Below are 14,945 nucleotides of genomic sequence, written 5' to 3'. Positions count from 1 at the left end.
TAGGAGGTTGAATGTAGTAAAATAAAAGCAAATGCAACCAGAATGGCCTCACCTTCTGGCTGGTTAGGCTTCTGAGAGAGACGCTGAACCTTTGGCTCCGAGCGCGGCTTTGAGAAAAATATCCTGCCTAATGAACACATTAATTAGAACCATAACTATTTATAAGATGATAATTAGAAACGAAGGGAGGTAAACTGGGCTTTTCCTGCAATTAATGGAGGATTAATTACTGGAGGTAATGAAGTGGATTTTTGAAACGCATTAAGGTGAAGTACAGAGATGTGCAGACGCTTTGTGATCAGTGGCATAATTATTTCGGTGGCCGTTTGAGTCTCGGCTCACTCGGGCCGGCTAATAAGCATCATTGCGTCGTTATATATGCACTTAAAAAGACTTGCCACTAAAATGACTGCCTAATTATTTCTAATTGCCAGGCTGTGTGTTGTCATTGAGCTGTTTGGAGCGAGTGGCTTCAGAACCCTGGGTTTAATGGCGCTGTGGGGGGGGGAAAGGGGGCACCTCACGCCGTACCCCACAGCCCAGACTGGTCTCGCCCCCCCCCCCCCTCCCATGCCACTCACTCCCGATGGGGGCACCCCTGTCTGACTCAGGAGGTCAACCCCATGAAGTAGCCGACCGGCAGAGTTTTCAGTTTTTCTTTTTTCTTTAACGAACGACCATGGCTTCCTCTCAATTAAGCTTAGATGAACGGCCACCGTATGTCCATCCTCCGCCTCCCTGACCGCCTACACACATTTCTGCAGCCGTATGGTATGCTACACACGCTTCTCCATTCAATAGCCATTTTCTGTGATTGGGCCCTTTAATTTTTTTTATTTAACCTGCATTTAACTAGGCTCCCGAGTGGCACAGCGGTCTAAGGCACTGCATCTCAGTGCAAGAGGCATCACCACAGTCCCTGGTTAGAATCCAGCCTGTATCACATCCGGCCGTCATTGGGAGTCCCATACGGTGGCGCACAATTAGCACAGCGCTGTCCGGGTTTGGCCGGGGTAGGCCGTCATTGTAAATAAGAATTTGTTCTTAACTGACTAGCCTAGTTAAATAAAATCAAAGAGTATTCAACACCAGATAATACAATAGGATTGCATTTCAGTTGTACAACTGATTAGGTAGAAGGGTTTACCTATTCAGTTGGTCAGCTTGTCCAATTCTATGGGAGAAAATAATATTCCTCTGGGCGCTTTCAAATTGCGAGTGGCACAGGGAGAAAAACATGCATGCCCAGTCGTTGGAAAAACACTTTTGAAAGCAGTTTAATTTTCTGCTTAACAGAGCAGGGTCACAGCTTTCTATTCTATCTTAATTTATTCCTCAAATACCAGTTGGACCATTTTAAAACCAGGGTTTTTAACAGCAACATGATTTAGGCGCATAGCGATCACCAATGGCGTTGAATGCATTGTCGGAGATCTGAGCTGAATCTAACATTAGCTGCTAGCCCTTCTCATGACACCAATGGATGTATTGGAACGCTGTATCACAACCCATAGTGCAGCGCACAATTGGCCCAGCGTCGTCCGGTTTAGGGGTAGGCCGTCATTGTAAATAAGAATTAGTTCTTAACTGACTTGCCTCGTTAAATAAAAACTAAAAACTAGGCAAGTCAGTTAAGAACAAATTCTTATTTACAATGACGGCCTAACTTGGACGACGCTGGGCCCCAATATGGGACTCCCAATCACAGCCGGTTGTGATGCAGACTGAAATCTAACCAGGGTCTGTAGTGACGCCTCTAGCACTGAGATGCAGTGCCTTAGGCCGCTGCGCCACTTGGGAGCCCAGGTACCAGCATCTTACTTATGACTCACTGACAGCTTTGTTTGAATACTTTGCAGGACATGTCTCCCCTAGGCTAGGCCTCCTCTAGACAACTAGTGATGCTAGTTGTTATAATTAAAAACAATTCATATACTTATATTCCCAATTTGTCTCTTTGTGTGTCTGCATGCCTGTGTGTCCGTGCATACATTTATGCGTGTGTGTGCTAAGCAGAGCCATGTGCTCTGGCCTGTCAGGAGAACCACTGTCACCCCCTTCTCCACCCTCCCCAGAACAGCCGCCATGCAAATTGTGGACTAATGGAATCTCCAAGGCAGGCAGCACTTGTCTTATACCTGTGTACAGCGAGGGGGAAATGTGGTTTCACTTATCCATCTAATATTTTAATTGTTAAAAAAAAGGGCGGCAAAATGAAAAAATTGATTGGGATCATGTGCTTCTTGACTGAAATCCGGACACTTTGAAAAGTAATGAAACACTTTCTCAACGAGCTTGAGATTTGGAGAGTGTTTCTTTCTTTTCCTTCGTTCTGTCCGTCCGGCTTGGGGCATCCCGTGATGGAGCTCCTGGCCAAGTCGGAGACACGTGGAGGAATGTATCACCTGTCACGTGTCCACCCTTCCTCCCTGTGATTGGTTGGAGGAGTGCATTGGAGTACCTCAGTGCTTCTGCGCAGGACCAGTATATTGCTCAGGCAGTCAAAGCTTCGTCAGTGAATAGTGTGTGCGTGCGCTCGCATGTGTGTGTTGATTTAAGGGACCTGATGCGGCCCTCTTTGAAGTGAGCCCCATGGTTATTGGGCTATCAACAATCGGCTGCAGTGTGTCGTACGGCCTGATGAAAACCCATCAGTTAGAGAGCCGTCTTGTAAGAAGCCCCAGATTGATCAGTAATAAAATGTAATATCTGTCGGCATCTGTTTTTTTTTTTTTTTGGGCTTCAGACACTTTCATGATCCGCAGCGACAGATGTCGCAGAGAAGTTTTCTCTGAACGTATTATTATTATTATTATAATATTTTTTGAGACACCGTGTTCTCAACATCACCTCTGAATTTATTTATGGGTGGGAAAAATGTACTCTCTTTCTTTTGTTTCACTCTGTCGGAGTAAAACGAATCGTTTGGTGGTTTTACGAGGCAATATTTCAGATGCACTTATTTGTTTAATTATGTGTGGTTTCCCCCTCCGAGGTGGAATGCGTGTCTGCTTTGTGTCGCTCATTCTTCCCCCCCTTTTACCGTGAGCCCACATGTTTCGTCTCAGCGTTTATGATATTTCTTATACTACAGTTGTGAGGTTCCTGAAATCACTTAAGCACACAGCATAACCGTCCACATTTAAACAATAAAACACTATTATGGTAAGGGCCTCAGATCTTCCACCACTTCATAAATACACATAAATAAAAAGGACGGAGGCGAAAAAACTCCCCATCATCTTGCCTCTAAGAGCACACCTGCTAATTAAGAACACGTTGTGTCTGAAGCGTGGCTGTCTGAGTAGTCTCCCTCTCCTGTTCCGGATGACTATGTGATCACGCTCTCCGTAGCCGATGTGAGTAAGACATTTAAACAGGTCAACATTCACAAGGCCAGATGGATTACCAGGACGTGTACTCCGAGCATGCGCTGACTAACTGGCATGTGTCTTCACTGACATTTTCAACCTGTCCCTGACTGAGTCTGTATCAACATGTTACAAGCAGACCACCATAGTCCCTGTGCCCAAGAACACTAAGGTAACTTGGCTAAATGAGTACCGACCGGTAGCACTCATGTCTGTAGCCATGACTTTCTTTGGTCATGGCTCACATCAACACCATTATCCCAGAAACCGTAGACCCACTCCAATTTGCATACCGCCCCAACAGATCCACAGATGATGCAATCTCTTGCACTCAACACTGCCCTTTCCCACCTGGATAAAAGGAGCTCCTATGTGAGAATGCTATTCATTGACGACAGCTCAGCGTTCAACACCATAGTGCCCTTAAAGCTCATCACTAAGCTAAGGACCCTGGGACTAAACACCTCCCTCTGCAACTGGATCCTGGTCTTCCTGATGGGCCACCCCCGGGTGGTAAAGGTAGGGAACAACACATCCGCCATGCTGTTCCTCAACATGGGGGCCCATCAGGGGTGCGTGCTCAGTCCCCTCCTGTACTCCCTGTTCGCTCATGACTGCATGGCCAGGCACGACAACAATGACACAGCCTATAGGGAGGAGGTCAGAGACCTGCCTGTGTGGTGCCAGGACAACAACCTATATCCCTCAACGTGATCAAGACAGAGGAGATGATTGTGCACCACAGTAAATGGAGGACCGGGCTGTGTGATATAATGTCTGATCTTGCAAACAATGTAAAGTATGTATAGATAGATGTATTCTAGATCCAAGCGTGTTGATTTTTTAATCTGAGTGTATCCTGCTATTAGCACACTTGTTGAATTATGCAACAGAACGTGACCACATCACCAACAAACTATCATAGTCCAAACACACCAAGACAGTCGTGAAGAGGGCACAACAAAACCTATTCCCCCTCAGGAGACTGAAAAGATTTGGCATGCGTCCTCAGATCCTCAAAAGGTTTTACAGCTGCACCATCAAAAGCATGGTTGCATCACTGCCTGGTATGGCAAATGCTCGGCCTCCGACCCCCAAGGCACAGAGGATAGTGCGTACGGCCCAGTACATCACTGGGGCCAAGCTTCCTGCCATTCAGGACCTCTATACCAGGCGGTGTCAGAGGAAGGCCCTAAAAATTGTCAGAATCCAGGCACCCTACTCAAATCAAATAATTTTATTTGTCACATGCAGATGTTAATGCGAGTCTAGCTAAAGGCTTGTGCTTCTCGTTCTGACAGTGCAGTAATATCTAACAAGTAATCAAACAATTCCCCAACAACTACCTAATACAGACAAATCTAAAGGGGTGAATGAGAATATGTACTTGTAAGTATATGGATGAGCGATGGCTGAACGGCATAGGCAAGGTGCAGTAGATGGTATAAAATACAGTATATACATGTGATATGAGTAATGTAAGATATGTGAACATTATTAAAGTGGCACTATTTAAAGTGGCATTGTTTAATAAAGTGACTAGTGTTCCATTTATTAGTGTCCAGTGATTGCGTCTCAATGTAGGTAGCAGCCTCTCTGAGTTAGTGATGGCTGTTTAGCAGTCTGATGGCCTTGAGGTAGATGTTTTTCAATCTCTCTGTCCCAGCTTTGATGCACCTGTACTGACCTCGCCTTCTGGATGATAGCGGGGTGAACAGGCAGTGGCTCGGGTGGTTGTTGTCCTTGATGATCTTTTTGACCTTTCTGTGACATCGGGTGTTGTAGGTGTCATGAAGGGCAGGTAGTTTACCCCCGGTGATGCTTTGTACAGACGGCACCACCCTCTGGAGAACTTTGCGGTTGAGGGCGGTGCAGTAGGCTGTGATACAGCCCGACAGGATGCTCTCGATTGTGCATCTGTACAAGTTTGTCAGGATTTTGGGGGACAAGCCAACTTTCTTCAGCACTGTCTGTGTGGGTGGACCATTTCAGTTTGTCTGTGATGTGTATGCCCAGGAACTTAAAACTTTCCACCTTCTCCACTACTGTCCCTTCGATGTGGATAGTCATAGACTGTTCTCTGGCATGCGGTACCCGGAGCGCAAGGTCTAGGTCCAAAAGGCTTCTTAAACAGCTTCTACCCCCAAGCCATAAGACCCCTGAACAGCTAATAAAAGGGCTACCCAGACCCCTCTTTTACACTGCTGCTACTCTCTGTTTATTGTCTATGCATAGTCACTTTAACTCTGCGTACATGTACATATTACCTCAATTACCTCGGCTAGCCGGTGCCGACGCACATTGACTCTGTACCGGTACAGCGTATATAGCCTTGCTATTGTCATTTTACTGCTGCTGTTTAATTATTTGTTACTTTTTTTTGTTTTTTGTTTACTTATCTATTTTTTACTTTAACACTTATTCTTCTTAACTTCTCAAAGCATTGTTGGTTGAGGGCTTGTAAGTAAGCATTTCACTGTAAGGTCTAGCTAGACCTGTTGTATTTGGCATGTGACAAATAAAATGTGATGTTGATTAGATTTTTGATGAATTGTTAAATACACACAGTTAAGGTTTGACACTGAAATATCTGTGTCCGACAATTCCTCTGTCTGCTGCAACCAAGATAAAAGGAAGCAACATGAAAAATTGAAAAAGGGATACTGGAGTTTGTACCCCCCCCCCCCCCCCCCAAATAGATTTTTTTTGTTGTTGAGTAAACCCAAATATAAGAAAATAAATGAGTTGTTGAATGACTGGCTCTGGCGAATTTTGTTGAGTTAGTGAGTTAGCACCTCGTCTTGGGGTTTGACCTCCACTTGACCCTGTGTTTGGGTTCAGTGACTGAACAGTCGCTCCATCATGCCTTTCACTCCAGCTGCTGAAGGGCGTCATGATGTGCTGCGATGCCAGGGGTCACCAGACAGGTCAGTTTAGAATTGTGGTGTCGTCGGTGAGTGACCGTGGGCACATGGTGCCAGCAGGGCTAGCTTGGAAGTCAACCGCGCGCCGAAGAGAGATGATGATTTCATAAAATGTTGTCTCTCTCGTAGAAAGTAACATTTTTTTTCTATTTTATTGTAAAAAAATTACCAGTTAGCCATGTGAGTTCATGTAGATCTGAGAAGCCTTTTGAAGGCCTTTAAACTTGGCTAAATGACTTGACCTATGGGCTGTGCGGGTGGGCTTAAATGGGTGCCGATTTCTTTCTCGGTCCAGCAGACTGTTGGACAGTTGCCAGCTGTGAGCTAATTTAAAGTAGACTGATGATTGTGGCAGATATTTACCGTCCCCTTTCATGGTTTTGAGGGGAAGGAGAAAAACTTTATGGGGAATCTTTCATGGTTGCTCTTTGCTGTGTTAATTGTGCTAGCAAATCAGCTACTTTACATTGCTTGTAATTTGATGTGCTTCCCTTTTTATTTTGTGTGTGTGTGTGTGAGAGAGTACAGATAATATGGCTGCTTGGAAGAGGGAAACAGCTTGGGAAATGATTTCAACAGCTATCGTAATTAGGAGAATATCATAAATTAAACTTGTGTCTGGCACAGCGTTTGAAGAGCACTGAAAAGTAATAAATGCTGGATGGTTAACATATTTGCATTGCGTTCGGCGGACAGCGCTGGGGAGGACCAGCTGTTTTGGATGTCTTTTGGCAGCAGGAAATGCAGCTATTGCTCATTCAAGGTGCTTTGCATTCGAGCCGTATCACAAATATCACTTTTAAATTAAGTGGGAAACTGCTGCTGCGTGCTCTTGCGTGTGTGCGCGTGCGTGTGTGTTCTCTCTCTGGAAGAACTCTGCGGGGGTAAATGCTTTAATGAAGTTCCTGAAATAAGTATTTTTGTCTTTTGAATATATATTTTCCCTTCAGATGTGGTTTTTATATCTTGCATATTTGGAGGTTTGGTTGAAGAACCAGTACTTGTATGATGTGGGAAGAGTCCTAGTCGGGACATGGGGCCAAAGCAACTTACGTGTGACTTTTGACTTTCTCCTCAATTGTGTATTGATATTAAAGGACAAACATTTGAGTTGCCTGCACAGATCCTAAGTTAGGATTTGGTATAGTGGTCTCCCTTGTCTCTCTCAGGTCCAGTCATAGTACAGCAGCCCCAACAGAATTCACTTATCCAAGCAGATTGAAGACACGACAGTTGCCAGTGGAATCGGAGACTTCTCTTTCACATAGGCATAGCCAATTTAATGAAAGATCGAGCAGACTGGCAAAGGAAATCTAATCTAATCTAATGTAAAGATAAAGGCTAACCTTCACTTTGGTCCTGTGTTTCTCAGGTGTTAAGAGCTTGGTGCTTGCAACTCCAGGGTTGTTGGTTTGACACCCACAGAGATCACATATACAACAAATATATGCGCTCACTGTAGTAGAAGTCACTTTGGATAAAGGTGCCTGATAAACGGCATACGTTAAGTATTCCCACCACTTGACTTTTTCCACATTTTGTTACGTTACAGCCTTATTCTAAAATGTATTCAATCGTTTTCCCCCCTCATTAATCTACACACAATACCCCATAATGACAAAGCACAAACAGGTTTTAGATTTTTTTGTGCAAATGTTTTAAAAAGAAAAACATAATATTCAGATCCTTTACTCAGTACTTTGTTGAAGCACCTTTTGGCAGCGATTACAGCATTGAGTCTTCTTGGGTATGACACTACAAGTTTGGCACACCTGTATTTGGGGAGTTTCTCCCATTCTTCTCTGCAGATCCTCTCAAGCTCTGTCAGGTTGGATGGGGTGTCGCTGCACAGCTATTTTCATGTCTCCAGAGGTTCAAGTCCAGTCTCTGGCTGGGCCACTCATGGACATTCAAAGACTTGTCCCGACGGCCATGGTTTCATCAGACCAGAGACATGTTTCTCATGGTCTGAGAGTCCTTTAGGTGCCTTTTGGCAAACTCCAAGCGGGCTGTAATGCACCTTTTCCCCTGGCCACTCTACCATAAAGGCTTGATTGGTGGAGTGCTGCAGAGATGGTTCTCCTTCTGGAAGTTTCTCCCATCTCCACAGAGGAACTCTGGAGCTCTGTCAGAGTGACCATTAGGTTCTTGGTCACCTCCCCGACCAAGGCCCTACTCCCCCGATTGCTCAGTTTGATTGGGCGGCCAGCTCCAGGAATGGTCTTCGTAGTTCCAAACTTCTTCCATTTAAGAAAGATGGAGGCCACTGTGTTCTTGTTGTCTTTCAATGCTGCAGACCTTTTTTTTGTACCCTTCCCCAGATCTGCGCCTGTGACAATCCTGTCTCGGAGCTCTATGGACAATTCCTTTGACCTCATGGCTTGGTTTTTCCTCTGACATGCACTGTCCAATGTGGTACATTACATAGACAGGTGTCTGCCTTTCCACATCATGTCCAATCAATTGAATTTACCACAGGTGGCCTCCAAAGAATTTGTAGAAATATCTCAAGGAAAGTCAATGGAAACAGGATGCACTTGAGCTCAATTTCGAGTCTCATAGCAAAGGGTCAGAATACTTAAGTAAATAAGATATTTCAGTTTATTTTATTTTATACATTTGCAAACATTTCTAAACCTGTTTTCGTTTTGTGATTATGGGGTATTGTGTGTTTTTTTTTTTTTTTTTTTTTTAAATTGTACCTTTATTTAACCAGGCAAGTCAGTTAAGAACATATTCTTATTTTCAATGACGGCCTGGGAACAGTGGGTTAACTGCCTGTTCAGGGGCAGAACGACAGATTTGTACCTTGTCAGCTCAGGGGTTTGAACTCGCAACCTTCCGGTTACTAGTCCAACGCTCTAACCACTAGGCTACGCTGCCGCTGTAGATTGAGGAACATCTATTTTAGAATAAGGCTGTAACAAAATGTGGAAAAAGGTCTGAATACTTTCCATTTCATTTACCTACATAGCACTGTGGATCTAGCATTTATGCCTACGCTTGTCTACTGTACGTAGGGAGTATGGATTGTTAGTAGGGGTAGTGGTTGTAGTCCCCTGGGAGTAGCGGTCCACAGTCCCCAACTGGAAGACTATAGAGAGGATGGATGGATGAGAGAGAATTCCAGGCTGTTGTCGCTGCTGGGATGGGGATGGAGAGGGGGAGGCAGGGGCCATGGAGGAGGGGGCATGAATAATGATTTGACCAGGGTCGGATTCCAGTCGAGACTTTAGCCTGTTTTGCAGCACTAGTGGTATCATGTGGCTGCCATTAATGTCCAATTTTCAATGAAAAACATGTTTAGCCTCCGAAATATAATACAGACAGATAACGCGGGGCGACGACACCACTATCCAGGCTACACACCCCCGACGATATAATTACCCAAATGGGTTGTGGTTAGGGATCATATCCAGGGTGAGCGCGGGGGGTCACCCAGCGATAAGCTCCCCAACCTTGCTCCAACACACTGGTAATTACTTTATTGATAATTCACTGAGAAAATTGCTCTAGCCAATAGCGGCAGCCCGATTTAATGGATTGGCTAGGCGAATAGGAGGGGGGGAGAAAACAGCAAGGCCCTTTTTAATAGAAATGAGAATATGTTTAGGCCATAGGGGAACCATTTTCTCCTGAGATAATAACCCAAATAACATGTAAAATAGGCAGGGCCTTGGCATGGGGTAGGGGTTGATGCTGTTTATCTGTGTCTCTTGCATTAACACATTTACCCCTGGCCTTAAACGAGCTAATCATTCTCCAAGGGGAAGGGCTTGGTAATGAAATTGACATTTAACAGCATAGCCTCACTCTATTAACTACAGTAAATGTAATTTGGTACAGACCCCAGAAGTGTGTGCCCCCCCTTCCCGTTCAGAAAAGCAACCACAGATTTTGTGTTTATTGCATCTGCTTGCCACAAGTTGCTTGGCTGCTAAAATGAGACTGCACTTGTGCGTGTCCAATAGCTACATATGGAGAAACACAAGCACACACACAGACCAACATGAACAGTGTCCAATTCCTCTTCTCACATACGTCATCGTACCACACGCCCAGTTTCACACACCAAAGTCTGTGGGTTGGCCTGAGGATCTTCCAGACGGGAGGCAGATTCGAGTAATAAAGCTATCCATATTCCCCCAGGACATTAATGCTGGGTGGTTTGCCAGTTCTCTGGTGATATAACCACCTTGCACAGAACTCTCCAATGTATTGTATTCATGTAGCTCTAACTCTCAGAAGGCTTTGCAAACCACAGGGGATTCTCTCCCTCTTGCACGTGTGCAGTATTGTTACGTAGAATATCGATATTATTTACTTGCCTGACGACTCATACTGAATTCTTCTGCTGCTGTATGTTTGCTACATACTTCAGTCTGAGACTGACTTCATTGAAGTAATTTGTGGTGATGTCAAAATGATGGGTGTTTATGCAAAACAAAGTCATCGGTGATTGGATAATTTCTAACCAATGACAACTTTTTCTAAATGCTGCTTTATCCACGTGTGTTCTGGCTCTGGCCAAACCAATTGGTTTCTGGGACAAATCAGAACAGTTAAAATGTGTTTGTCGACGAGAAATGAGAAATTGTCGACGAGAAATTGTCGACGAGTGTACTCATTGCGGAGAAGAAGCTAACGTCTGTAGGCATAGCGTTTGCCCGGATAAAGGAGTTTGGGTAGCCAGGCAAATGATTTACCACCATTACTAGTGTTGACAGTGCAGCACATGAATACATCCTTCATAAAATAATAGTTTTATGAGATTAAAATATGATATTTATTTTATGAAGGATGTATTCATGTGCTACTTATTAAGACCTGTGTCCTTGCAAATGGCCATGTCATTGTGCAAGCACAGTATTAGGCAGACATTTTCAATGTCATTTGTGTTGTATTAAGAGCTAGTTGTATTTTTTTTTTTTTACAGTATTCCATGTATCATCTACTCATCATTGACACCCAGCTTTGTTCAACACTAGAACACATTGTAGAATTCTCCAGGGTCCATAGTGTATGTATAAAGCATCTCACAGTAGGAGTGCTGATCCAGGATCAGTTTAGCATTTTAGACTAGATTAGACTATATTAAAGGGGGGGCCTGTTTTCAACAGTTGTCCAGACTTTTGTGACAGAACTATTATTAGTTTTATGTCAAAAGAGGGGAGGAAGCAATAATGATTCTCGGACAGCAGGTTTGACCATTTTTATAGACAAATCAATACAATGATAAATGATAGAATATAACACCTTAGCTTCCTCCTTTTCTTTTTTTATATTGTCATAGTCAGACACACATACACACACAAATATACACACCCATCAGCCTCCAACTGACAGCGCATTGAAAATGACCTATCTGAATCAATAGAGGTGTGAATGCGTAAAAAACAGACACACTGTAGTCTCTCCACTCCACGGAGGTGTGTGTGAGAGGCGGTGACAGGCAGCGGTGGCTCTGAAGGCCGGCCCAGCCAGCCTAGCCTGTCTCTATAAGTAGCCCACTAAATCTCATACTAGTCCCTGTGTGTGTGTGTGTGTGTGTGTGTTCAGGGATCCATCCCACTGACTGTCAGGATCAATAAGGCTGCCATGGCCGCCATCTAAAGCCCTCCCTAATTGCCCCCATCTCCAGCCAGTCGCCCATCTCCAAACGTCTGTTTCTAATCAACGCCGACTCGGGTTTCCCAATAGGCTGCTGCCCTAACCAGAAGCTGTAAATTAACTGCCGGCAACTAGTTCCTACTTTTCTCTTCTCGTTCTCTCTCTCTTCTCGTTCTCTCTCTCCTTGTTATCTCTCCTTGTTCTCTCTCTCTCCTTGTTCTCTCTCTCGTTCGCTCTGTCTCTCTCGTTCGCTCTGTCTCTCTCGTTCGCTCTGTCTCTCTCGTTCGCTCTGTCTCTCTCGTTCGCTCTGTCTCTCTCGTTCGCTCTGTCTCGCTCTTTCTCCTTCACACACACACACACACACACACACACACACACACACACACACACACACACACACACGTTACAGAGGGCCTACAGTACATGAAGCCATCTCTAACAATCTGACTCAAGGCTTTGGGAGTCATCACATACGGGAGATGGATTACCCTGCTTGGGGTGATTTTGGTTGCATGTCAGAATCAGGCTGGATAGTGTCTGCGCCAATGCTAACTACGGTAGCCTTGAAGTTAAGCCAGTAACTGAAAGGTTGCTGGTTCGAATATCGAAATCACAACATAATGTACTTTACAGTGAAACAGTCAAATGAAGAAATGTAAACTTTTTTTAAATCGCTATTTTTGTGATTCTGTTCGTGTGTTATGTCGTCATCTCCAGGTCTCGTGAGCGGCGGCGGTCTCGCAGCAGGAGCAGTGGCCGGTCCAGCCGCAAGAAGAGCCGCAGCCACAGCCGAGACCACAGCAGGCGGAAGGGGCGCGACAAAGACAAAGACAAGGACAGGGACAATGGCAGGGACCGAGACAAGGACAGAGCCAAGGACAAAGACAAGAGACCTGACAAACAAGGGTGAGTGAGAAGTTCCTTTGTGAGTCCATGGCATACTCACTCTGACATTGCACCCCCCCCCCCCCCCCCCAGGTATGTTATGCGAGTATCCAGCAGGGTCAACTCGGCTGGGCCTCATCCATCCATCACTCCTTCGCTCTTTCTCCTGGTATCTTCTCATTCGGAATATATTACATTCTCTGTGTTAATGTTGCATCCTTAAGTGTACCTGCGTCACCTGAACATAGTTGATCTCTTTATCTCTCTACTGTTGATCTACCTAGGCCCAGGTGCAATATGTTAAAACACACACACACACACACAACACACGCACACACACACACAGGCATCCCAGGTGCAATATGTGCCAGCCGGCCATGGACCTAACTCACTCAGGGGGCCTTACTTTCCACCAGAATAGCACCTTGATTCACCCATATCCCACCCCCAAGCGCTGTGTCCTAATGTGATTGGAGGGCGGGGTAATGTGATTGCTGGGGAGTCGTTGTCTCTCATATTGAGTGTCGCGTGTCTAAGACTTGTCAGTTAGGCGTCTAGAGCACAGAGGGTCGCAAGGACAGAGAGGACTGTGGAGGGGCAACCCTGTCCAAATATAACATATCCATATGCCCCATTTAGGCTATCTAGACCGTGACCACATATCAAGGCATGCTTTCGGGGGCCTCATTTATAACCGTTGTGCAAATTTCTAACCAAATATCTGCATCTGCCATTTCTGAAAATAACCAGAATAACCATAATCCATTTATAACACCTGTTATACACTGCTCAAAAAAATAAAGGGAACACTTAAACAACACAATGTAACTCCAAGTCAATCACACTTCTGTGAAATCAAACTGTCCACTTAGGAAGCAACACTGATTGACAATACATTTCACATGCTGTTGTGCAAATGGAATAGACAACAGGTGGAAATTATAGGCAATTAGCAAGACACCCCCAATAAAGGAGTGGTTCTGCAGGTGGTGACCACAGACCACTTCTCAGTTCCTATGCTTCCTGGCTGATGTTTTGGTCACTTTTGAATGCTGGCGGTGCTTTCACTCTAGTGGTAGCATGAGACGGAGTCTACAACCCACACAAGTGGCTCAGGTAGTGCAGCTCATCCAGGATGGCACATCAATGCGAGCTGTGGCAAGAAGGTTTGCTGTGTCTGTCAGCGTAGTGTCCAGAGCATGGAGGCGCTACCAGGAGACAGGCCAGTACATCAGGAGACGTGGAGGAGGCCGTAGGAGGGCAACAACCCAGCAGCAGGACCGCTACCTCTTCCTTTGTGCGAGGAGCAGCAGGAGGAGCACTGCCAGAGCCCTGCAAAATGACCTCCAGCAGGCCACAAATGTGCATGTGTCTGCTCAAACGGTCAGAAACAGACTCCATGAGGGTGGTATGAGGGCCCGACGTCCACAGGTGGGGATTGTGCTTACAGCCCAACACCGTGCAGGACGTTTGGCATTTGCCAGAGAACACCAAGAGTGGCAAATTCGCCACAGGCGCCTTGTGCTCTTCACAGATGAAAGCAGGTTCACACTGAGCACGTGACAGAGTCTGGAGACGCCGTGGAGAACGTTCTGCTGCCTGCAACATCCTCCAGCGTGACCGGTTTGGCGGTGGGTCAGTCATGGGGTGGGGTAGCATTTCTTTGGGGGGGGGGGGACGCACAGTCCTCCATGTGCTCGCCAGAGGTAGCCTGACTGCCATTAGGTACCGAGATGAGATCCTCAGACCCCTTGTGAGACCATATGCTGATGCGGTTGGCCCTGGGTTCCTCCGAATGCAAGACAATGCTAGACCTCATGTGGCTGAAGTGTGTCAGCAATTAGTCCAGGTCTGGGAGGAGATCCCTCAGGAGACCATCCGCCACCTCATCAGGAGCATGCCCAGGCGTTGTAGGGAGGTCATACAGGCACGTGGAGGCCACACACACTAGTGAGCCACATTTTGACTTGTTTTAAGGACATTACATCAAAGTTGGATCAGCCTGTAGTGTGGTTTTCCACTTTAATTTTGAGTGTGACTCCAAATCCAGACCTCCATGGGTTGATAAATTTGATTTCCATTGATCATTTTTGTGTGATTTTGTTGTCAGCACATTTAACTATGTAAAGAAAAAAGTATTTAATAAGAATATTTC

At 45.4% G+C, this 14,945-nt stretch overlaps 1 protein-coding gene across 1 annotated transcript in view; it reads left to right on the top strand.

Annotated features, from left to right (window-relative positions):
* Window positions 1–14,945, top strand: part of rsrc1 (arginine/serine-rich coiled-coil 1) — a 189,883-nt gene that overhangs the window by 10,748 nt on the left and 164,190 nt on the right. The window contains exon 4 of the mRNA XM_020507583.2: window positions 12,623–12,811. Within this exon, the coding sequence (XP_020363172.1) occupies window positions 12,623–12,811 (189 nt within the window). The remainder of the gene's footprint in view (window positions 1–12,622; window positions 12,812–14,945) is intronic.

The sequence above is a fragment of the Oncorhynchus kisutch genome, linkage group LG18 (genome assembly GCF_002021735.2).
Source record: "Oncorhynchus kisutch isolate 150728-3 linkage group LG18, Okis_V2, whole genome shotgun sequence".
Lineage (NCBI taxonomy): Eukaryota > Metazoa > Chordata > Actinopteri > Salmoniformes > Salmonidae > Oncorhynchus > Oncorhynchus kisutch.
The sequence above is the reverse complement of the archived record's forward strand: the minus strand, read 5'-3'. Positions and strand labels throughout refer to the sequence as shown.